The 24,909-nt window shown below is 36.6% G+C and overlaps 2 protein-coding genes across 3 annotated transcripts; one reads left to right on the top strand and one right to left on the bottom strand.

Moving 5' to 3' along the window:
* The first annotated feature begins 34 nt into the window (after positions 1–34).
* On the top strand, positions 35–2,899 carry LOC110787341 (CRIB domain-containing protein RIC5). 2 transcript variants are annotated; one of them, XM_056841185.1, is made up of 5 exons: positions 35–442; positions 1,162–1,207; positions 1,651–1,751; positions 1,835–1,925; positions 2,135–2,899. In XM_056841185.1, the coding sequence occupies exons 2-5, from the start codon at positions 1,162–1,164 to the stop codon at positions 2,650–2,652; spliced, it is 756 nt and encodes a 251-aa protein (XP_056697163.1). In that variant the 5' UTR covers positions 35–442; the 3' UTR covers positions 2,653–2,899. The 2 variants fall into 2 exon arrangements, with proteins under 2 accessions (XP_056697163.1, XP_056697162.1); XM_056841184.1 differs by having other exon boundaries at positions 36–442; positions 1,059–1,207; positions 2,135–2,896.
* A 694-nt stretch (positions 2,900–3,593) lies between these two features.
* LOC110787349 (polyubiquitin 8-like) lies at positions 3,594–8,877 on the bottom strand. The gene is made up of 2 exons (XM_021991957.2): positions 8,498–8,877; positions 3,594–4,770 (listed from the first exon to the last, which is right to left on the bottom strand). The coding sequence occupies exons 1-2, from the start codon at positions 8,675–8,677 to the stop codon at positions 3,871–3,873; spliced, it is 1,080 nt and encodes a 359-aa protein (XP_021847649.2). The 5' UTR covers positions 8,678–8,877; the 3' UTR covers positions 3,594–3,870.
* Positions 8,878–24,909: the final 16,032 nt, after the last annotated feature.

The following is a 24,909-nucleotide window of genomic DNA, read 5'->3' on the forward strand; positions in this document are numbered from 1 at the left end:
GTTTACTCATTTTTTTTCTTTTTCCACAGAAGAAAGTAAGGAGAGAAAATGTAATAAAAACAGGTTGGGTGTTTTGATATTTAGCTGGCAATTGCCAAATTGAATCAAACAAACTATACGCGTTTGGCTCCTAAAACATATGCCAAATATTCCTCCTTTTTTACATGAAATTATTCAACATTTTTCTTCCTTTCTGATTTTTTTTTCCTAGCTCACCTCCTTTAATTTATACAAAAATTACTCGAAAAAAGAAAAAAAAAACGGAAAAGTTCGTTAAATTTTGACTTATGAGTCGATTTTCCTAGCATTTGTTCCTAGCCAAGTTCTTGTTAAGATCTCATGTTTCGTCGATTTTCCTAGGTATTGAAGAATGCAGGATAATTCCCTTTACAACAAATGATAATTTGATGAATTATACCGCGAATTATCATTCAATTATAAGGTGAGAATGTGATTTATTTTCTTACTTTTATGATTCTTTTTTTTAAAACATTACCATTATTTTTTTTAAAAGAGAAAGAGAGGATCATGTTATCACACAATGACACAATGTCAAGTTCCGCAAAAGTTTTCAGAAACATAAATGCATGTTGTTTTACGTGCTCAAGGAATTAAACATGAAAACATGGAAACATGTTTGTAATATTTTCAGAAATGTGGAAGAATAAATAAAAGGTCAACTCATAAAAACAAGGAGGAAAATACTCTAATGGAAAAGTTCAAACCTTTCCATGTTTTAATGGGAAGAAAAAAAGACTTAAAATGTAATTAGCTTAATTAATTTAATATTAAGCTAATTAAAAAATTAATCAATTGAAGGTCTTCGTGGTTTCCACTCCAAGAAAAAGGAATCAATCAATTAAATTTATATTTGACAAAATATATGATTGGAGATTTTTTGCCAACGGTATAGATAATCTCTCTTTCATTACAAGATCTTGTTGGTTGTAAGGAAATTGATGTTATTTTTTTGTTAAAAAAAACAATGTATAAACATAAAGAAAATAAAAATAAAAATTCATGAACATGAATTTCTTCTTCTTGTTCCCTTTTTGCAGATTAGATTGTTAGATGAACAGTTAGCTTAATCAAAAATTTGCTAACGAGTTTCGTTATTTCGACATTTTCCATCGTGTGATCTAACGAACTATGTCAATGAAGATGAAGGGACTCCTCAAAGGTTTAAGATACATTTCCACAATCTTTGGTAAGTTTTTTTTTTCCTTTTTTCTTTTTAGGCTCCGTTTGGTAAGGCGTAAAACGTTTTCATTGTAAAATGATTTTCCATGGAAAATAGTTTTCAAGGGAAAACACAATTCCAAACTAGTTTTCCTTTGTTTGGTAACTTAAAGGAAAATGGGAGAAGATGGTGAAGATTGAGGGGAAGAAAGGAGAGGGAGGTAAGGAGGAAAGAAGGAAAAGTGGTTTCCCTCCCTTTCAAATGGAAAAGAGTTTTCCATCTTTGAGAGAGTAATGGAAAATTGTTTTACATCCCTTACCCAACCAAACAACGTAAAATGATTAAAAAGGGGAAAATCATTTTCCATGAAAACGTTTTACGCCCTACCAAACGGAGCCTTAATCAAGGAGATTAACTCGAAAACCCTCGAAAATATAATTAATTCTATGTTTTTTTTTTTGAAAATGCAGATGAGGAACAGGAGACAGAAATGCAAATTGGGTTTCCAACTGATGTAAAGCATGTGGCCCATATTGGTTGGGATGGTCCAACTGCAAATTCTCCTAGCTGGGTGTGTAACATTTTATTTTCAACCCATTAATATTTTCTTTAAATGTATTAATTGAATTTGATTATATTTCATAATTGTTACAGATTAATCAATTCAAAGATGGAGAAGGTGGTGGTGGAGGTGGTGGTGGAGGAGGAGGTGGCGGTCCAGGTGGTGGAGGAGGAGCTTCAAATGGTAAGAAATTAAAGACAAACAATGTATACTACTCCCTCCGTCCCAAATTATAGTCTTATTTGACTAAAAACACAGATTTTAAGAAAAGTAGGCCCAAGTGAGGGTAAAGTACAAGGAAAAGGGAAATATAGTACATGAGAAGGTTTTCAATGCATTTTTTACTTTTCCGATTCCAGAATTAATATGTTACCGAACTTGAATTTGTGTAGCTGATGCACCTAGAACGCGGGGGTTGATCCAAGACCAACAACGGTTCTCTACAAGCTCAGAGTCAAACCTCGAGTCCCCGTCTCGAAAGAAGTCCGACAAGCCAAGGGGTTCGAGACGTGCTAACTCGACTTCCTCTGCATCCGAGTCACCTAGACGGTCAATAACAAAGCAGCAGCAGCTTCTACCGGGAGGAGAAGGTGAATCAACCTCCACCGCGAATAAAACCTCATCACGCCGGAAAAAGACTAAAAGCAGCTCTTCATCTCGAACATCAACCAAATCAAAGTCAACAGCGCCACCAGTAGTGGAGTTTTCGCATTACTCAGATCCCGGGATAGGAGGAAGTGGAGGAGGAGGAGGAAACAGCAGTAGCAGTAGCAGGAATGCAGAACAGACGACGACAGGGCGTCGGTCGAAAGGGAAAGATACATGTCAGAGTTCATTTCTGAAACCATCACCTGACAAAGATGATCTCAAAGGATTGGATGATAATTCTAGAGGAATTCAAGCTCTGTAAATTTAGTTTTGAACATCACTAATGTATATTTTTTCGAACTGTACACATTCATTCTCCTCTTTTTTGGCAAAAACTTTGGTTTAGAATCTAATCTATTCCTTCCAACTTGCAACAGATAACAGATTTGGTAGTTGTATTCTTTGATTTGAAAAGTAAATAGAACAACAATCTTCTTAGCTGAGAGGCTCATTCTTTATTTATTTAAAGCAGTGTAATCTGAAACTTCTATTCATATCAGTGTTACCTAATTCGCAATGCGCTTTTATTATACCTTTGGATCCGAGAACACATTTTCTTACAATTTTTTTTGTTAAACTAGTAAATTTAGCGAATTAGGTAGACCTGCAAAAACCGACAAGTTCATGCCCATTCTATATTAGAGTTTGATTTAGAAAAAAAATGACTTGACATGAACATAATATAAATATGGTTGAAATCTATGTTACTTCAACACTTTGGTTGACATAGGGTATCAGGTGTCTGATCCTCCAACCTCTCGACACGACATGACACCCAAATATATAGTGGCCTTGTATGAAATGTATTACATCTAGACTCTAGAGTGTTAGAGAAGTGTTCGATCCTATGATCCCTTGTCGAACACGACACCCCAATAAGATTCTGAGCCACATAAGTTGAAATTAATCTCCTTACCTAAAAAAGTAGCTTATAGTAAACCGCCTAACTCATTCCTGAAAAAATTCGGAATTGATCTGATCCAAATCAAACAACTCGTTTGTCAATCACCTCGAAATATAGATAACATTGTTAGCAAATACAATAACTTAACAAAAAATAACATAAAACTGTATGGTATAAGTATAATAAAATCAACCAAACTGAGATAAATTTGTCCAACAGACCTTAACCCAACAACACTTTTAATCACTACATGAATATGGAAAAATGTGGTTTATCATAACAAACTGAAAGCAGCAGACACTTAAACGAGGTTGTTTTTTCACATATCAGATATGTGTGGAAACACACATATCAGCTAAAAGACAAAATAGGAAGTACCATTCTGTAAAAAAAAAAGTACCATTCTGTAAAATATAGTACCATTCTGTAAAAAAAATACCATTTTTGTTTTAAAAAGTACCATTTAATTTTTTTTTTGTCCTTTTTCCTATTTTGTCTTTTGCTATGATATGTATTTGCAAGCACATATCTGATATCCGAAAATACTTCCTCCACTCAGATAGTTTTACGACAACATTAACAGTCAGGACGACCCATTTTGAGGGTAGATCCCAACTTAACACCATAACTCCAAATACCATAGCCATTAACAAGGCTTTTCCCCTCGAAGGTAATACGGTGGCTACACACAGGATCCTGCAACTTTGCATAGACCTTCCGATTAATATCATTAACATCATCCGAAGACATAACATCAAGCGTGATAGTTCTCCCTTTCCACAGTTTCACATACACTTGATAAGGGAACACCAAATGCATAGGAGCGTAATCTTTAACACTGTAGAATTCTAACGTCTTTAACTCATCCAATCGTTCCCCACCATACATCAAACCACCTTGCCCGATCTGGAAACCAATCAAATTACCAATTATAGCCTTGATATAACTAACAGTATGAAGCTTCCTAACTTGCAGGGTATAGATCTTGTTCGAAGGGGTGTAAACGCAGATCCAAACAAGTTCTTGTGGTTTTTCGATCAGTAACATAGTTGTAGGACACTTAATTCCAAGACTAGCTAGAGTTTCGTAAGAATCGAGGTGTTTACCTTTGTACATGAGAGTATAACTGTGTGGATCACCTTCAAATTTCTTCACAATTAAGGATTTGATAAGGAAGATTGTGTCGTTGACGTTTACTTCGACTTCAATATCTCGATGTTTGTTTGAAGGTATTCTGATGTATAGTTTTCTGGCAAGAACAGACATGGTGTCCTGAACAAGAGTGATCATGAAGTTGTCCTGAATGTTGCATTCCTCGAATGTCAGTTCGGTATTCAGACATTTGCCGTAATGCATGACATTCACGAGATTTTCTGAAACTCCTTCTTTGGTGAAATGCTTCTTAAGGGTCTTGATTTTGTCAGTTTTCTTTACTTTGAAGGGGACGGAACTTTTGACCCTTAAGAATATGTTAATCTGCAACAAAATTAAAGTAAAAGATTAACAAAGCCACTGTTTGAAAATCTAATTCAGGAAAAATTTCGAAAAACTGTCTTTCCATATTTTATTATATCTAACCAACTTTTCTCCTTTTGTCTTAATATTTGTATAAATAATAACTGTAAAGATCTTTATGAAACGAAGGTAATAGTTGTTAGTTGTTTGTATTAGTTGATTTAACTAGCTGGTTGAATTACTTGTTTGTGTAAAAGTGTTTGGTAAATTAGTCATTAGCCGTTTAATATATAAAATGGTCATTAAGGACATTGACATACTTGATTGATGGATACTTTATTTCTTATTAGTGTTAGAAAAATAGTTTATTATGTTAATTTTTTGTCTTTATTTTTTGAATAAAAATAAAACAAATTCATTTATTTTTAAAATTATTCTTAATTTAAATATTTAAATTTTTGATTTGTAAATAGAGAAATATTACAAATGACATTATCAACATAAATGCAGTAGTTTTCAAGTGCTTATAATTACTAATATAAAATTTATTACAAAAAGAAATGAGTCTAGTAACTAGGGGAAATGAAGGAGGCGTGCGCGTGAGTAATTTTTTTAAGAGTGAAATAAATATAGGATGCCAAGATTGGCAAGGGTTGCAATTTTAGGCAATATTAGGATAAAATAGTCATTTACATTCACTTTCTCAAATATCTAATTGCAAAAAGCTCATATATTGAGCTTTTTCACCCAAAAACTCTCTTCCAAACCTCTCCTAACCAAACACTTACAATATAATTAACTTTTTCAAAAGGTCAAACCTCTAATTCACCTCAAAATATATATTTTTCCCTTAAACCTCTCTTAACTGAATACCCCATTTGTTTTTTTGTACTACACATGTTCCTGAAAGTTATTTACGTTTTCCGTTTATCCCGTTCCTAAAAGTCTTTTACACTTTACTTCATTCCATTTTTGCCATATAAAATTAACATTACACCCTCATTTGGCCTACCACAACATACAACTTGTAATATTTTATTATAAAAGTCCAACATAACTAACCACTCACAATAGTTTAATACGGAGTATCAATTTTTATCTATTTTAATTGTTGGTCAAATTATAGACAACTCATTGAGTCAGTTCACAATCACACGCTCACCAAAGTTTCTTAATAACCGTGCAAATAGTAAGCTTAAATATCAGTTAATTGAATGGAGGTGCGGAGCAGTAAATAACTATTATTCTACGTTTTTTGTGTAGAAAACACTATAACTTTACGGTTTTCTCATTTTTAAACTTAGATTTCTCTTTCTTTTCTTAACCATTGTGAGTAATTCAAATCTCATTTTTCTCCTCTTTTCTGTAACGATTTCATAGAAAATAATTAAGACATTCTGGTGCACATTACGATCAAAGTGGCAATAGATTGAAAGAGGAAAGTACATGCATGGCAGAACGTCGATGAGAATGTTGTACTAAAGCAATGATCACAAAACTAACAAAACCAAGAGCTTGGATGCAACAGCTTGAAAATTTGACTAGAAAATACTTACTAATTAATGGGAAAATGCTATATGTAATACTCGAATTGAACATGCACGATTTTGTAATATTATGACCTACTATTAAACACTTGATTAAGATTTTGATTTTATCTTGCTCTATTACATCCCATGTACACACAATATATACATCACTTAATTAAGAACTCAATACTAGCGCGCGCCTTTAATGTTGTTTAAGCAATAATTTTTATGTTATAGAACCTCAAAGTGTTAGCCTAATTATGAAATATGAATGTTCTGCATCGTTTAGTTGAAGTTAAATGACCTGCTGTCCTGCATCTTCTAATTAAGTTCTAATTGATGTCAATAAGGTTATAAACTAATTAAAATGATCGAATTAATACTACTTGACAGCAGTTGGCACGCTATAATAGAACTCTAATTGCAACAACAGGTTATCTAGGCAGTGAGATCGATACATGCATGCCTCATATAGATCTCAAGAGTTAGTATAAATTTAAGAACCTAGATCAAATAAAAGGAGAATAAAGGCGAATTTTATAGATGAATGATGATATATCATCAAGTAAGTTCGTAGAAAATTAGTGTTATGGAAGTTAGAAAGAAAATTGGAAGCATCATATCAATTGATTACATTCAAGATTCGTGACTCTTAGAATATGTATGTAATGTTATTGTAGCTCTGATACCAAGAAGGAATTAATCCGTGTGATTTACACAATCTGTTACAATCAATCACCAAGATTATATACATAATAAAAAAATATTATATACATATTCTAACAGTGACATTCAAATTGAGCACGTAATAGTTATCGAATTGAAACAATTTATATTACTATTACTATATGTTATGTACGCGGTTGAACCTTAACTAGATTTGTTTAAGGATTAATCAATCTATGGAGAATTTCACATGCATGTCAATTAGAATAAAGATTGACTTAATTATACTGAACAAAAAATTAATACGACAAATAACAACTTTAAATGATGTCGCTATCATTAAAGTGGATAAATTGAATCTACGTCAAGTATTAAATGAATTACATAAATTTATTATTCAATTTCGTACCGTAGCGTGTTAGCTAACAATTGGAAATTAAACATATTGATTAACTCTTCTTATTTTCTAAATCGATAAGAAGTTAGGGTTCTAAACATTCTAATCTACCCCATTTAATTCTATTTCAAATAGACATTCCCTTCCAATCCCTGAAAGGAGGGTAAGGGGGATATAATATATGGTGAACTTTTCAAGCCTAATTTCCTAATGAATTAAACTCAACACTCTCACGTACTAAGATTGAGGTATAAGAAATGTCTCACTATCAAATTTTATCTTAATTTCTTAATGATTTTTGGATCAGACCCTCGAAAATACACAAGAGTTTTGGTAATTTGGATCTAAATACACGGTCATTTGGATCCTTTTATCCCCTTCCTCACTCCTCACCCCCCAAGATAGATCGATTCACGAGTGAATTGAAGACTTTTCCCCTTTAAAAAGTGAAGATCTATCAGAATTGCTTCAAGGGGATATCAGATCTGAGTCTACAAACATCCTTAACCTTCAAATCGACTCTCAAAACCATAGCCAAACAAAAAGAAATCATCTTAAAGTTTTTTTGTCCCTCAAATAAATGTTACTAATTATCAAATGTACCATAAAATCCCTAGCTTTAACCTTTAACCGTGGAAACATCAGATCAATCAACAAGATTCATCAAAAAGCCCGGATTGATCCATTCCTTTATCAATTTCTTATCTTAAGATGATGACACATTAAATAGTTAAAAAAAATCCCTAAACACACCCTTTTTTCAGCTTTCTTGCATTTACAATCATTGATTTAATAACTGGAGTGAATCCTTACTCAAAATTAAAACATCAAAAAATTCAAATTTCAAGATCTATTAGAATTACCCAAATTAAATCTTACCTGCGCCCAAAAAAAAAGTTGATAGAAAATTGTCAATCGTTAATACAAAATGAAACATCCAATTACCATTTTGTTTTGTTTTTTTAATTTATAAAATAATTAAATAAAAGAAAAAGACATCAAGACTAAACAAAAGGTGCTAAATTATATCCGTGAAAGTCAACTTGCCATACTATTACTAGCTAGTAAAAAAAACATCATTTGACTAAACAAAAACAAATAAGTCAACCATTTTAAAACAATAAAGAGGATTTAAAAGTAACAAGTAGAAATGGACCTCATTGTCATCCTCCTCATCATCATCCAAATCGATCACATCCACAACATTATCAGAAGGTTCAGGAAACTCATTGTCATGGACAACAGATGAAGGACGAATCGGGCTCGCAGTTCGAGAGCTATGGTCTGACAGTGACATGGCGGCTGCAGCGGCGGCTTCTGCGGTAAGAACGAACATACCTACCTACACCGGCTGTAAAAATAATTATTTATGATGAAAATAGATCGAGAGGTGGTGGAGTGGTGTAAATTGTTAGGGTTTGAGGTTTTTTATATTAGAATGGGGATTTACTTGGATTACAGATTCATTTTTACAGAAAAGGGAAGTTCTTCAGTGTCAACCAACACTTGGTTGAATTTAGTCACGTCACTACAAAGTTGGCGCCATTCTCTTTATCATGTTTTTGAATAATTTTTTTTATCACATTTTAGTTGTTTATTACGTTTAATCATTATAATTAATAAATATAGAGGGCAGTTATTGGTCTTTTATAACTTTTAGAATAAGATCATGCTTATATAGCAGGAATCATTTTTTATTTTTTTTGTTGGTAAAAGAGGGTTGCATATATCAATACTCTATTTTTTTTTGACAATTTATGTACTTTATGAGAGGGGTAAAAAGAAACAGGCAGTTCGTGTATATATAAATTACGAAGTATTTTATTAGACTGGGACTAGATTGGTTACTATAATTATACGTTAGAAACTGTAGTGTCTGCAATGTACGGACTACGGAGTATTCGTTAGCAAAATAACTTCACATGTGCACGGTAATAACAAATACAATTAGCGTGTCACTTGTGCGCGTAAAATAATATCAACATAATAAGTATGTATATAACTTATGTCTATATACGAAGTATGAAATTAGAGCATATTACAGTAATAAGAAAGATTACACACATGCATGCATGATCAAATTCAAATTTAAGTAAAGGTTGTATCATTTTTCTGAATTGCTCTTAAGTCTTAACATAGTTAATTTGCGTAGGGGGTGCAAGAAGAACCGAACCGAACCAAACCAAACAGTCACTTATCATTAAGCTAGCGTACGATGTGGTATTTATTCATTCCCTTTCCGTTTCCGGGTTTCCCCCAAGGCCCAAACAAACACCCATATAACGATAAACGATTTCACTAATGAAAGGGGGGAAATCAAAATAATAAAAGGAAAGCAAGTAATTGTAATGATTAAGGGAAGAAATCAACATTATCAAAAAGAAAAAGGAAGAAATCAACAAATATCAAGGAGGGGTGGGGTGGGAGATTTTTTTTTTTTATTATTATTTTTGTCGAAAAGGGGGGAGATTTGAAGATGCCAAAAATATGGAAAGAAATCAATAGACCAATTAGACTGACAAATGGGATGTTCATATTGGATGCGCGTTTTTGAGTACTCCGCTTGAGTTTCTCACTTTTGGGCCGTAGTCAGATTTGGATCGGGTTCATTCGAGTTCATGTCTAGTCATTCAAAATACGAGTATAACTTTCAAACCAAAAACAATTCAGCCCACAGAAATCAAGTATTAGGGCGGCCCATGCCCACTTCACCTGACTCCCTATTTTGACAAATTAGCAATGTTAAGTACTAACTTGGTTCATTGAACAAATAAGTAAAACTCTTAAATGAACCTGGTCCACCTAAAATTATTGTGGACCAAGCCCAAAAGAAAAAGCCTGAATCCATTTGTTTCACCTCTTTCTTTCTTTTCATTCTCTCGATCGTTTCTGCCTCTTGGATGTCCTTCTTATCTCTCCTCATTCTCACGACCTTCATCTCACCTCAATTTTAATGGATTTTCTCGAGTTTCTGCAATTTTATTCTACTTGTATCTAGTCTAGTTCCTTCAATTTCAAGCCTCCTTTTCTCTCTCCTCTATTAGCAATGCTGCCAAAAACTAGGGAGGTGCTTCGATTGGAGTTCGAAGAGGTCTCCGTAGCTCAGCTATTCACAAGGAACGTTCAGGTCAGTTTTCATCTTATTTTTTTTAATTTTTTAAAATTCCTTTAACTCCCGTTCGCTAATTTTAGCTTAATTTAAGGGCATGTTTTTTTGTTGTTTCATGTACTTTTGTGTTTATATTTTTGCCATTGGTGTTCTTGTTGATTTGAAGTTTTGTGGGTACGAATTAGGGTTTGTTTTTACTAATTTTCAAAATTAGGGTTTATATGCATTTTGTGTTGATTTTTGGGGTGTATTGGTTTAATAAGATGCTAGTCGTCAACATTCACAATTTAAAGGTCACTACGCTACCATTTTAAGTCTTCATGTGTAGAATTGAGGAAATTGTAACTGTTATACTAATATAGGTTACTATTCCTTCTTTAGTGGTCACTGTATGTAGCAGAGGGATGTTTTGGACTATTTATTACGCAGCACTAATTGGTTTTGTTAAGATGGTAATTATTGATCCATAATTGTGAGTATATGCTATATTTGGTTTTGTTAAAAAATTCTGCATTAATTTGCTTATGTAAAATTATGTGAAGCAACTAGGTATTCATATGTGCATGGTGTCATATCATCACAAGCCTAGCTTGCTAATCTAATTGGCAGTAGCAGTTGGTCTACAGTTTGGCCGGTATGTAATTATGTGTGTGACTGCTACCTTTGGAGTGTATTTAGGCTTGTGTAGTTGTTGTTCTGTCTGTGTGTGGAAGTGTTACTTGTTAGGTTATGATTCATATGACAGTTCATAAATCATGCGGAAAAACCATAAAGCCAGGAAACATATTATTTACACATAATCATTTAGCATAATTTAGATGCATACTCTTTGTTGCGTGCCTTCCCTAGTTGCGCCCGAACCGAACAAGAACAAGTCTTTAGGACTCCAAGTGTCGTCCCTCCGTAGATAGTCCACAGCACGTCCGGATCCGCCTTAAGATTGACCAACTAGAATCGCCTTTAAGGTTCTAATATTTTCGGTTAGGTAGGCAAGAATATTTGGCTGATTTTTCTGCTTAAAAATCTTAGTTTTGAATACTTAAAACTTGTTGTATAAATAATGACCCCTAGGCCTTTATTTATAGAGTTATGGAAAAGGAATCGTAATCCTAGTAGGATACGAATTAATTGAAATTAGAATCCTACATGAATTCTATTTAATTAATTTATCCAATTAGGAATAGAAATTTAATCATACACTGACTCTTGTAGATTTAGGAATCACGCATGAGCACAAACTCATACACACACGGCGGCCACAAGGGCTGCCCATGCGCGTGCGAGCAGCAGCCCACGCAGCGCGGCCCACGCATCCGTGGCCTTGGCGCGCGCTGGGCCTGCCTTGCGGTAGGCCTGGGCGCTGCCTTGGCTGGGCTTGTGGCGTGCGTGCTTGCTGGGCGATGGCCCGACTTCGTGCTGGGCCTTCGTCCGGCAGGCCTCGTCCGATGCTAATTCGTACGATACGCTTCCGATTAAATTTCCATTTCCGGAATCTATTTCCGATACGAACAATATTTAATATTTCCGATTCCGGAATTAATTTCCGTTTCGAACAAATATTTAATATTTCCGTTTCCGGAATTATTTTCCGATTCCGGTAATATTTCCGATTCTGACAATATTTCCGTTTCCGGCAATATTTCCGATTCTGGTAATATTTCCATTTCCAATAATATTTTCCGATACGTACCATGTTTCCGTTTCCGGTAACATCTACGACTTGGATAATATTCATATTTCCGATACGATCCATATTTCCGTTTCCGGCAATATCATCGTTTCCGGAGTATTCATTTCTTGCCTGTGACGATCTTAGCTCCCACTGAAACCAAGATCCGTCGGTTCCGAATATTCATAGATGGAGTATTTAATGCCATTAAATACTTGATCCGTTTACGTACTATTTGTGTGACCCTACGGGTTCAGTCAAGAGTAAGCTGTGGATTAATATCATTAATTCCACTTGAACTGAAGCGGCCTCTAGCTAGACATTCAGCTCACTTGATCTCACTGAATTATTAACTTGTTAATTAATACTGAACCGCATTTATTAGACTTAACATAGAATGCATACTTGGACCAAGGGCATTATTTCCTTCAGTCTCCCACTTGTCCTTAGGGACAAGTGTGCATTTCCTAATTCCTTTGTCGCTCGATGCTTGCTCTTGAACATAAGGTAAGAGTTGTCATCCTTATTATGTCCAGAGGTGTTCCTCGGTTTCAGAGTTCAACTGATCAAATAAACAGATAATCATAGCCTATGATTCATCCGAGCACGGCCATGCATTTCACAGTTTCTAGCTCTCCGAGTGGCCTTGTACAACTTTTAAGCATCTCTTCCCGATTTATGGGAGGACAATCCCAATCTTGCGATCTTGAGATTAGACTTCGTTTGATAGGTGATTACCTGAGCGTTGCCTTTATAGCCTCCTTTTACGGTGCGACGGTTGGTCAACGTCAAAGCAACCAGTTCTCAAACAAGTAATCTCAAATCACTCAGGTATTGAGGATTTAGTGTCTAATAATTTAATGAAATTTACTTATGACAGACTTTCATCTCTTACAGTAAAGTTTCATAGGTCTTGTCCGATACTAGTCTTCCCAAAGTAAGTATCTATGCAAATGATTATGACATTGCCATGTCCACATAGTTCAAGAAACAGAACTACTAGTCATCTTGCATTCTAATCGTCTAACGTTTTCTATGCGTCCAATTTTATAGAAAACTCCGATTAGGGACCATTTTCAACCTTTGACATTCAAGTTCACTTGATAGACATTTCTTAGTCACAGGACTGGTCCTGACAGTCTATCTTGAATATATCGTCAAGTTGAAGGGACTCATCATTTAATAAACCACAAATTAAATGGAAAAATGAATTCCTTTCATTTATTGTGAATGATTAACCAATAATGTTTTACAAAGATTTAAACTCTAAAACTTTAAAACATTAAACAGAGACATCAAAGCCATTCTCCAATATGCTTGATTCCCATAGCTGCAGTGTGCGAGTTGTGCTTCGCTTGCGGCAGAGGTTTAGTTAATGGATCTGATATGTTGTCATCAGTTCCAATTTTGCTTATCTCGACTTCTTTTCTTTCAACGAACTCTCGTAGAAGGTGAAATCTACGAAGTACATGCTTGACTCTCTGGTGGTGTCTAGGCTCTTTTGCCTGTGCAATAGCTCCGTTATTATCACAATACAGGGCTATTGGTCCTTTAATGGAGGGGACTACACCAAGTTCTCCTATGAACTTCCTTAGCCATATAGCTTCCTTTGCTGCTTCATGTGCAGCAATGTACTCCGCTTCAGTTGTAGATTCCGCAATGGTGCTTTGCTTAGCACTTTTCCAGCTTACTGCTCCTCCGTTGAGGCAGAAGACAAACCCAGACTGTGATCTGAAATCATCTTTGTCGGTTTGGAAACTTGCGTCCGTATAGCCTTTAACAATTAATTCATCATCTCCACCATAGACCAGAAAGTCATCTTTGTGCCTTTTCAGGTACTTCAGAATGTTCTTGGCAGCAGTCCAATGCGCCTCTCCTGGGTCTGACTGGTATCTGCTCGTAGCACTGAGTGCGTACGCAACATCCGGGCGTGTACATATCATAGCATACATTATTGAACCAATCAATGATGCATATGGAATCCCATTCATTCGTCTACGCTCATCAAGTGTTTTTGGGCACTGAGTCTTGCTTAGAGTCATTCCATGAGACATGGGTAGGTAGCCTCGCTTGGAGTCCGCCATCTTGAACCTATCAAGCACCTTATTGATATAAGTGCTTTGACTAAGTCCAATCATCTTTTTAGATCTATCTCTGTAAATCTTGATGCCCAATATGTACTGTGCTTCTCCTAGATCCTTCATCGAAAAACATTTCCCAAGCCAAATCTTGACAGAGTTCAACATAGGAATGTCATTTCCGATAAGCAATATGTCGTCGACATATAATACTAGGAAAGCAATTTTGCTCCCACTGACCTTCTTGTATACACAAGATTCGTCCGCGTTCTTGATGAAACCAAAGTCACTGACTGCTTCATCAAAACGTATATTCCAGCTCCTGGATGCCTGCTTCAATCCGTAGATTGACTTCTTTAGCTTGCATACCTTTTTAGCATTCTTTGGATCCTCAAAACCTTCAGGCTGTGTCATAAACACAGTTTCTGTTAAAACGCCGTTTAAGAAAGCAGTTTTGACATCCATCTGCCATATTTCGTAATCGTAATATGCAGCGATTGCTAACATTATTCGAATAGACTTTAGCATTGCAACTGGTGAAAAGGTTTCATCGTAATCCACACCGTGGACTTGCCTGTAACCTTTTGCAACCAATCTAGCTTTGAAAACTTCAAGTTTCCCATCCTTGTCCTTTTTCAGTTTGAAAACCCATTTGCTTCCAATGGCTTGGTAGCCATCTGGCAAATCGACCAAATCCCATACTTGGTTTTCAGACATGGAGTCTAATTCAGATTGCATGGCTTCTTGCCATTGCTTGGAGCTAGGGCTCGTCATAGCTTGCTTGTAAGTCGCAGGTTCATCACTTTCAAGTAATAGAACGTCATAGCTCTCGTTCGTCAAAATACCTAAGTACCTTTCCGGTTGAGATCTATATCTTTGCGATCTACGCGGGGTAACAGTTCTAGATTGACCATGATTCTCACCAGATTCTTCTAAAGATCTCTGAGTTTCATCCTGAATGTCATCTTGAGCATTCTCTAGAGTTTGTTGTTCGACTCGAATTTCTTCGAGGTCTACTTTTCTCCCACTTGTCATTTTGGAAATATGATCCTTCTCCAAAAAGACACCATCTCGAGCAACAAACACTTTGTTCTCAGATGTATTGTAGAAGTAATACCCCTTTGTTTCCTTTGGATAGCCCACAAGGATACATTTGTCAGATTTTGGATGAAGTTTGTCTGAAATTAATCGTTTGACGTATACTTCACATCCCCAAATCTTAAGAAAAGACACATTTGGAGGCTTTCCAAACCATAATTCGTATGGAGTCTTTTCGACAGCTTTAGACGGAGCTCTATTTATAGTGAGTGCAGCTGTATTTAGTGCATGTCCCCAAAATTCTAATGGAAGTTCGGCCTGACCCATCATTGACCTGACCATGTCTAGCAAGGTTCTGTTCCTCCGTTCTGACACACCGTTCCATTGTGGTGTTCCAGGAGGAGTCAATTCTGATAGAATTCCACATTCTTTCAGATGGTCATCAAATTCATAGCTCAGATATTCACCGCCTCTATCAGACCGCAGTGCCTTGATCTTCTTGCCTAATTGATTCTCTACTTCACTCTGAAATTCCTTGAATTTGTCAAAGGATTCAGACTTATGCTTCATTAGGTAGACATAACCATACCTACTGAAGTCATCAGTGAAAGTGATAAAGTAGCTGAAACCACCTCTAGCATTTGTACTCATTGGTCCACATACATCTGTATGGATTAAACCCAATAGTTCATTTGCTCTTTCTCCAACTTTAGAGAAAGGTTGCTTTGTCATTTTGCCAAGTAAACATGATTCGCATTTACCATAATCCTCTAAGTCAAATGGTTCTAGAATTCCTTCTCTTTGAAGTCTTTCTAAGCGTTTCAAGTTTATATGGCCTAATCGACAATGCCACAGATAGGTGAGATCTGAATCATCCTTTTTGGCCTTTTTGGTATTTATGTTATATACTTGTTTGTCGTGATCTAATAAATAAAGTCCATTGACTAATCTAGCAGATCCATAAAACATCTCTTTAAAATAAAACGAACAACTATTGTCTTTTATTATAAAAGAAAATCCCTTAGCATCTAAGCAAGAAACTGAAATGATGTTTTTAGTAAGACTTGGAACATGGAAACATTCTTCCAGTTCCAAAACTAGCCCGGAGGGCAACGACAAATAGTAAGTTCCTACAGCTAATGCAGCAATCCGTGCTCCATTTCCCACTCGTAGGTCGACTTCACCCTTGCTTAACTTTCTACTTCTTCTTAGTCCCTGTGGATTGGAACATAAGTGTGAGCCACAACCTGTATCTAATACCCAAGAAGTTGAATTAGCAAGTATACAGTCTATAACGAAAATACCTGAAGATGGAACGACTGTTCCGTTCTTCTGATCTTCCTTTAGCTTCAAGCAATCTCTCTTCCAATGCCCCTTCTTCTTGCAGTAGAAGCATTCGGATTCAGAAGTGGGTTGACTGACCTTCCTCTTTGCAGATTTGGCGCCAGTTTGCTTAGTTGGGCTGGCCTTGTTGCCACCTTTCTTAGCATTCCTCTTCTTTCCAGATTTCTTGAACTTGCCCCCACGCACCATAAGCACATCCTGCTTATCACTTTTGAGCGTCTTTTCAGCGGTCTTCAGCATACCGTGAAGCTCAGTGAGCGTTTTGTCCAGACTATTCATACTGTAGTTCAGTTTGAACTGATCATACCCGCTATGAAGAGAATGGAGGATGGTGTCTATAGCCATTTCCTGAGAAAATTGCTGATCCAGCCGACTCATATTCTCAATGAGTCCAATCATTTTGAGAACATGTGGACTTACGGGCTCGCCTTTCTTAAGCTTGGTCTCAAGAATTTGCCTATGAGTCTCGAATCTTTCGACTCGAGCCAGATCTTGGAACATGTTCTTCAACTCACTGATGATTGTGAAAGCATCTGAGTTGATGAACGTTTTCTGCAGATCCGCACTCATGGTGGCGAGCATTAGACATTTCACATCCTTGTTGGCATCAATCCAACGATTGAGGGCTGCCTGAGTGACCCCGTCGCCTGGAGCTTCGGGCATCGCCTCATCTAGGACATACTCCTTTTCTTCCTGCATAAGAACTATTTGCAAGTTCCTTTGCCAGTCAAGGAAGTTTTTCCCGTTCAACTTCTCCTTTTCGAGAATTGATCGAATGTTGAATGAATTGTTGTTTGCCATATTAAAAACTACAATTGAAAAGAATAAACAAATAAATAACCATTCACAGTTTCTCTTAATAAACTTAAATTCTAGCATTCATGCATAATTCAATGTTTATTAAGCATTTTATTCAAGTTATGTCGGCAGGTGTGAATAAAATGATTCCAAGATCCTAAAATCATTGAAGAACTAAGCACAGTTTGTCGACTTAATCCTAGAACATCTTAGGTAAGCAAAAGCCTTTTGCTAATAGTCTAGAAACTATTCTTGGTTGATAGGTACGTCTAAGAACTTATTAGGTAAACCTATCGAATTTGCCACGACATAAAAGGACTCCTTACTTATATCGTTGAGTTTTACCAAAACTAACATGTACTCACAATTATTTGTGTACCTTGCCCCTTTAGGACCAATAAGTAACACCTCGCTGAGCGAAAACTATTACTAGATTGATGTAAAGGATATCCAAGCAAGTGTATATTTTGGCATGGCACCTTTTAACTCAATTTTTAAGTTTGGAACTTAAGGCTCTTACTATGTTGGTTAGATTTTAAGTGAACTAAAATCCTTAATCATGCAACATAATCAAGCTTTTGATCTCATGCATTTTAAGACATATTTAAAACAATAAATAACTTAAAACATGCATAAGATATTTGTGATCTAGTATGGCCCGACTTCATCTTGAAGCTTTGACTTCAAAGTCCGTCTTGAAAATCTCCGTAGGAGGCACCATTTTCTTCAAATAGGATAAGCTATAACTAATTACAACTATTTGATGGTACGCAGACCATATTTGAATTGAAAAACAACTTTGGTACTTTAGACCAATTACATTCAAATTAATGGTACGCAGACCATATTTTCTATCCTATTTGGGCCATACTAGTCACTTCATAACCTGCAAAACAGTACATATACAATATATACCATTCACCCATTCATTATCATGAATGGCCCACATAGCTGGTTAGTAAAACACATTATGCATCACGTAAACATTTGCAGCAATTAATCAAGGGCACCAATAATCTACCAATTATTCAGTCCTTATTAATTCTAATCGAGTTGTTTTAACCTTAAGGATTTGTAGACCTAATCAAGAGTTTATGACTAAAAGCGCTCCCACTTAAACCAATAAATTCATATGCTTTACCAATTTTAAACATAAAAATGCATTTCTAGTCTAACCGGAAACATACAAATTTAATTAAAATTTAAAGCTCATATCAATTTATAATTGAATCCAAAAATTTAATTTAATTTCAGTCGTATTTAAATTAATTCATGATTTTAATTTAAGTAAAATAATTAGAATAAATACCATTTATTATAATTATAATATTCAAAATTAAAATCCAAGAAATTAATTCAAATTATTAATTTTAAAATTAATTAAAATTACGTGAACTGAAAATTTTCAAATTAAACATTCAAAACGATCTAATCGTAACGCAAACACCCTACGCGTTGCACGCCCATGGACCGTACGCACACAGCCATTGCTGGCCATGTGCGCGCAGCCCATGCGCTCGTCGCATAGCTGCTGCTTCCCTATCGCAAGCCTCCGCACACATTGTGCTCGCTGCGCGCGCCAGCGCTCATCGCACGCGAGCTATCGCTCGCAGTGCGCGCGCGCAACATCGCTCGCTGGGCGCGCGACATCGCGCGCTATGCGCGCGAGCCATCGCTCGCTGGGCGCGCGACATCGCTCGCTGCGCGCGCGAGCCATCGCTCGCTGGGGCGCGACATCGCTCGCTGGGCGGGCGACATCGCGCGCTGTGCGCGCGAGTAATGCTGAGCGCAGCGCTCGTGGCACGCGAGCTTGCGCTCGTGGCACGCGAGCTTGCGCTCGCTGCGCGCGAGGCTGCGCGCTCTTGTGCGAGGCAGCGCGCGCTGTGGCGCAGCTCGCTTGCTGCCCACACGCGACTGCCTTGGCTCGCCCTTCGCCCATGCCCATTCGTTCATTGCTCGTGGCACACGACACAAGGCAGGGCTGCTGCCTTGTGCTCGTGCACTACGCCCTTGCTCATTGCATTCGTGCCGCACGGGCGACGAGCTCCCTTGCTCGTCGTCTCATGCCCGCATTATACAACACCCCTTAAGGGTAACACGAAGCGTCCATTGCTTCGTGCGTGCAAGTTATATGAACGAATCGCATAAAAAATTTAAAATTTATATTTAAAATTAATGACAAATTAATAAATATTATTAATTTCATAATTTTAGGGCGAAAAAATCGAAAATTTATTATCCAATTGATTTCCGATTGTTATGGATTCAAGTCTAGGTCATAAAAATTTAAAATTTATCGTAAATTTACAATTTTTATGGTGGTTTTTAATCATAGGTTTCTAATTAAATTACAATTAATTATGAAAATCAAATTAATTCTAAATTATTCTAATTTTCAACAAATTAATCATAATTACAAATTAGATTGCATAATTAACAAGACTAGGCATTCAAACTTGTTAAACATATGCAGTAGGTCAATCAAAAATTCAAGATTTATCAACAAGAATCGCAAATATTTAATTTAACATCTTAAATTTACGAAATTTTGCATTCGAAAAACTAAAACCTTCGAAAAGTCATAGTTAGGCTTCGAATTTGAGAATTCTGGGTTCGGCAGAAAAATACTATTTTTGTCAAAATTTTAGAATGCCTTTTACATGCGGAATTGACACAAAAATCACTCGATTTGGATGAGTAACGAAGAAACTGCCGAAAAACTGCGTACGTATAATTAAATAAACGCAATTTGCAATTAATTAACAATTACGAAAATTAATCACCCCTTTTAATTCTTGCAAATTTGTAATATTTAACCATGTTCATGCAATTTAGATTATGAAAATAATAAGGGGCTCTGATACCACTGTTAGGTTATGATTCATATGACAGTTCATAAATCATGCGGAAAAACCATAAAGCCAGGAAACATATTATTTACACATAATCATTTAGCATAATTTAGATGCATACTCTTTGTTGCGTGCCTTCCCTAGTTGCGCCCGAACCGAACAAGAACAAGTCTTTAGGACTCCAAGTGTCGTCCCTCCGTAGATAGTCCACAGCACGTCCGGATCCGCCTTAAGATTGACCAACTAGAATCGCCTTTAAGGTTCTAATATTTTCGGTTAGGTAGGCAAGAATATTTGGCTGATTTTTCTGCTTAAAAATCTTAGTTTTGAATACTTAAAACTTGTTGTATAAATAATGACCCCTAGGCCTTTATTTATAGAGTTATGGAAAAGGAATCGTAATCCTAGTAGGATACGAATTAATTGAAATTAGAATCCTACATGAATTCTATTTAATTAATTTATCCAATTAGGAATAGAAATTTAATCATACACTGACTCTTGTAGATTTAGGAATCACGCATGAGCACAAACTCATACACACACGGCAGCCACAAGGGCTGCCCATGCGCGTGCGAGCAGCAGCCCACGCAGCGCGGCCCACGCATCCGTGGCCTTGGCGCGCGCTGGGCCTGCCTTGCGGTAGGCCTGGGCGCTGCCTTGGCTGGGCTTGTGGCGTGCGTGCTTGCTGGGCGATGGCCCGGCTTCGTGCTGGGCCTTCGTCCGGCAGGCCTCGTCCGATGCTAATTCGTACGATACGCTTCCGATTAAATTTCCATTTCCGGAATCTATTTCCGATACGAACAATATTTAATATTTCCGATTCCGGAATTAATTTCCGTTTCGAACAAATATTTAATATTTCCGTTTCCGGAATTATTTTCCGATTCCGGTAATATTTCCGATTCTGACAATATTTCCGTTTCCGGCAATATTTCCGATTCTGGTAATATTTCCATTTCCAATAATATTTTCCGATACGTACCATGTTTCCGTTTCCGGTAACATCTACGACTTGGATAATATTCATATTTACGATACGATCCATATTTCCGTTTCCGGCAATATCATCGTTTCCGGAGTATTCATTTCTTGCCTGTGACGATCTTAGCTCCCACTGAAACCAAGATCCGTCGGTTCCGAATATTCATAGATGGAGTATTTAATGCCATTAAATACTTGATCCGTTTACGTACTATTTGTGTGACCCTACGGGTTCAGTCAAGAGTAAGCTGTGGATTAATATCATTAATTCCACTTGAACTGAAGCGGCCTCTAGCTAGGCATTCAGCTCACTTGATCTCACTGAATTATTAACTTGTTAATTAATACTGAACCGCATTTATTAGACTTAACATAGAATGCATACTTGGACCAAGGGCATTATTTCCTTCATTACTTTAGGTAGAATAGAGCTACTATGATTCAAAAAAGGGTTACTATATCAGAAAATAGTGTTTAGTTTGTGCAAAGTAAATGCTCAGAGAATTATTTATTTTAGAGACAGACGCTCTCACTTTTAAGTAAAGCTCCTTGAAATTACAAAACTAAAAACACAATCTACGCGACTAAGCCCCTCCTCTTGCAGAAGCAGTAGAGCAGTTGTATCTTTAATACTTGGTATTTTGTATCCGTATAATGAACTACGTTATGTTGGGTGACAGAATGTAACAACATATATGGGTGCTGATCTGCATCTGTTAAGACTAGAAGAATCATCAAACGCATAGGTGTATGCCTTTGGGAAAATGGCCTTAAACAGATTTGCAAAGATGATTGGCTTGCAGGTTTTAGGGTCTGAGAACTCGCCTGTACAGTAGTACTTAGCAGATTGCATAGCTAGGCAAGCACTCTTACAACCTTTATCCCCCTTCTTTACTTCCAATGCTGAAGGACAACATACATTCAGATCTGCATCACATTTAACCACACCCGACCCCTCCCCTTACCGGCTTCATAGAAACCGGCAAGTTGAACCCATCAACAAGGCTGATATCATAGTAATGCAGAGGGGATGCAGAGGTGCCGAATGTCATCTCCACTGATTGCATTGCTATTCTGAAAATGTAAAGTTTGAAACCATTTTTCAGTTTTAAGGACACTTATTTCACCAAAAACCCGACTTCATATATATGGCTACTATAATTCAAAAAAGGGTGACTATATCTAGAAAGAGTTGTTTTGTTTGTTTAAGGGTCACTAATAGAATAGAAACGAATCACTATACAATGTGTAACATTTGAATTGGGGACATGGTTTAGTTGTTTGTTTTCATGCTTGTATCAGTTTTGTCAAGTTAGCTTGGCCTAAGTGTATGTTATCTTTTTTTTTTATATAAAAATGATAATGAGTTTATAATTGTAAAGTCTATTAGCTCAACTGGTAGAGCTATTATGCAATTGCATGATGGTGTAGGTTCGAATCCTACATAGACTATCAAACTATATATTGTTCTTTGGTTCTGGTTATTTTGTTCATTTCACAAAATTAAATGGAAAAGAGGTCACTATATGTTAAAAAAGGGTAACTAAAAACAAAAGAAGTATATATTTCAAAAAAGGAAACTATTATGTTAAAAAGGGTCACTATATGTTAAAAAAAGGTAACTAAAATTTAAAGAAGGATACATTTCAAAAAGGGGCACTATGCGTCAAAAAGGGTAACTATATGTTAAAAAGAGTCACTCGGTCTAAAGGAGTAACTACTTGTATATGTTATAAAGCAGAGTGACTATATATTAATATGTTACCATAGTTATAAAAAAAAAAAGGTAACTTAGAGGGTTACTACTAAAATGGATTGAGTAAATACGTAGCTATATGAAACAAATAACCTATGTAGGATTTGAACCTACATCCTCTTTGTATTGGTTTGAAGTACCAATACAAAGTGCTCGACCAATTGAGCTAATAGGCTTATAATGTACCTCACATATTTTTTGCACGCCAAGATATAGAATTTACATGATTATATAGCCCAACTTCCTCCTGTTCATTGACAAAGTAGAAGGCTGCTAATGAATTACACCTATTCTTTGGATGAGCCTATCCAGCTGCAGTTTGGCAGAGGATTTTTAGCTCGCTCAGAGTCTCCAAATGAGTTGCAAAATTCTCAATGATGCTGCAACGACAAGAATGTTCAAAAATAAATCTAATGTGGGAAAATTTTATGCTACGTTTTTCACTGACTCTGTTATCAGTGTCTGGTTGCAAAAGAACAACAAGAGTTTTAATTATTTGGGTTATTCTACTGATGTTTGTGTAGGGATATTTAAGATGTCTGGTCAGTTCAATTAATAGAGAAGTATAGACTGTTTTGAGAAGAGATTGAAATGTAAATTTTCAGTCTGTTTATGTTACGCCAAGAAGAAGCAGCTAGCTACCTTGATCCTGCTTGCCCACTAAATCAAACACCAATGTTAGATCCAAACTCAAAACTCAAGCACCTAAAAAAAATAGTAAAAGCGAAAAGCCAAGCAAACCACATGATGAGTAGTAACTCAACAAATTCAATATGGATTTCCCAACAAGGGAGGGCTGAGGGTAAATTACTAAATTTTCTGTCAACTATCATAACACCAGCAGACAGGGGAAATCATTACAGAAATCAGGAACATGTATCACTAGAGTTATACCTGATGATCCAGGGCATACGCCATAGCTCCTCTCACGCTTAGTAGCAGCTTCCTGCCTTTTGAGCAACTTAGATTGTATTTGTTGTACAGAACCAACACTGTGTTAGGTTATGATTCATATGACAGTTCATAAATCATGCGGAAAAACCATAAAGCCAGGAAACATATTATTTACACATAATCATTTAGCATAGTTTAGATGCATACTCTTTGTTGCGTGCCTTCCCTAGCTGCGCCCGAACCGAACAAGAACAAGTCTTTAGGACTCCAAGTGTCGTCCCTCCGTAGATAGTCCACAGCACGTCCGGATCCGCCTTAAGATTGACCAACTAGAATCGCCCTTAAGGTTCTAATATTTTCGGTTAGGTAGGCAAGAACATTGGCTGATTTTTCTGCTTAAAAATCTTAGTTTTGAATACTTAAAACTTGTTGTATAAATAATGACCCCTAGGCCTTTATTTATAGAGTTATGGAAAAGGAATCGTAATCCTAGTAGGATACGAATTAATTGAAATTAGAATCCTACATGAATTCTATTTAATTAATTTATCCAATTAGGAATAGAAATTTAATCATACACTGACTCTTGTAGATTTAGGAATCACGCATGAGCACAAACTCACACACACACGGCAGCCACAAGGGCTGCCCATGCGCGTGCGAGCAGCAGCCCACGCAGCGCGGCCCACGCATCCGTAGCCTTGGCGCGCGCTGGGCCTGCCTTGCGGTAGGCCTGGGCGCTGCCTTGGCTGGGCTTGTGGCGTGCGTGCTTGCTGGGCGATGGCCCGGCTTCGTGCTGGGCCTTCGTCCGGCAGGCCTCGTCCGATGCTAATTCGTACGATACGCTTCCGATTAAATTTCCATTTCCGGAATCTATTTCCGATACGAACAATATTTAATATTTCCGATTCCGGAATTAATTTCCGTTTCGAACAAATATTTAATATTTCCGTTTCCGGAATTATTTTCCGATTCCGGTAATATTTCCGATTCTGACAATATTTCCGTTTCCGGCAATATTTCCGATTCTGGTAATATTTCCATTT

This window comes from Spinacia oleracea, chromosome 3, assembly GCF_020520425.1.
Source record: "Spinacia oleracea cultivar Varoflay chromosome 3, BTI_SOV_V1, whole genome shotgun sequence".
In the NCBI taxonomy this organism is placed as follows: Eukaryota; Viridiplantae; Streptophyta; class Magnoliopsida; order Caryophyllales; family Amaranthaceae; genus Spinacia; species Spinacia oleracea.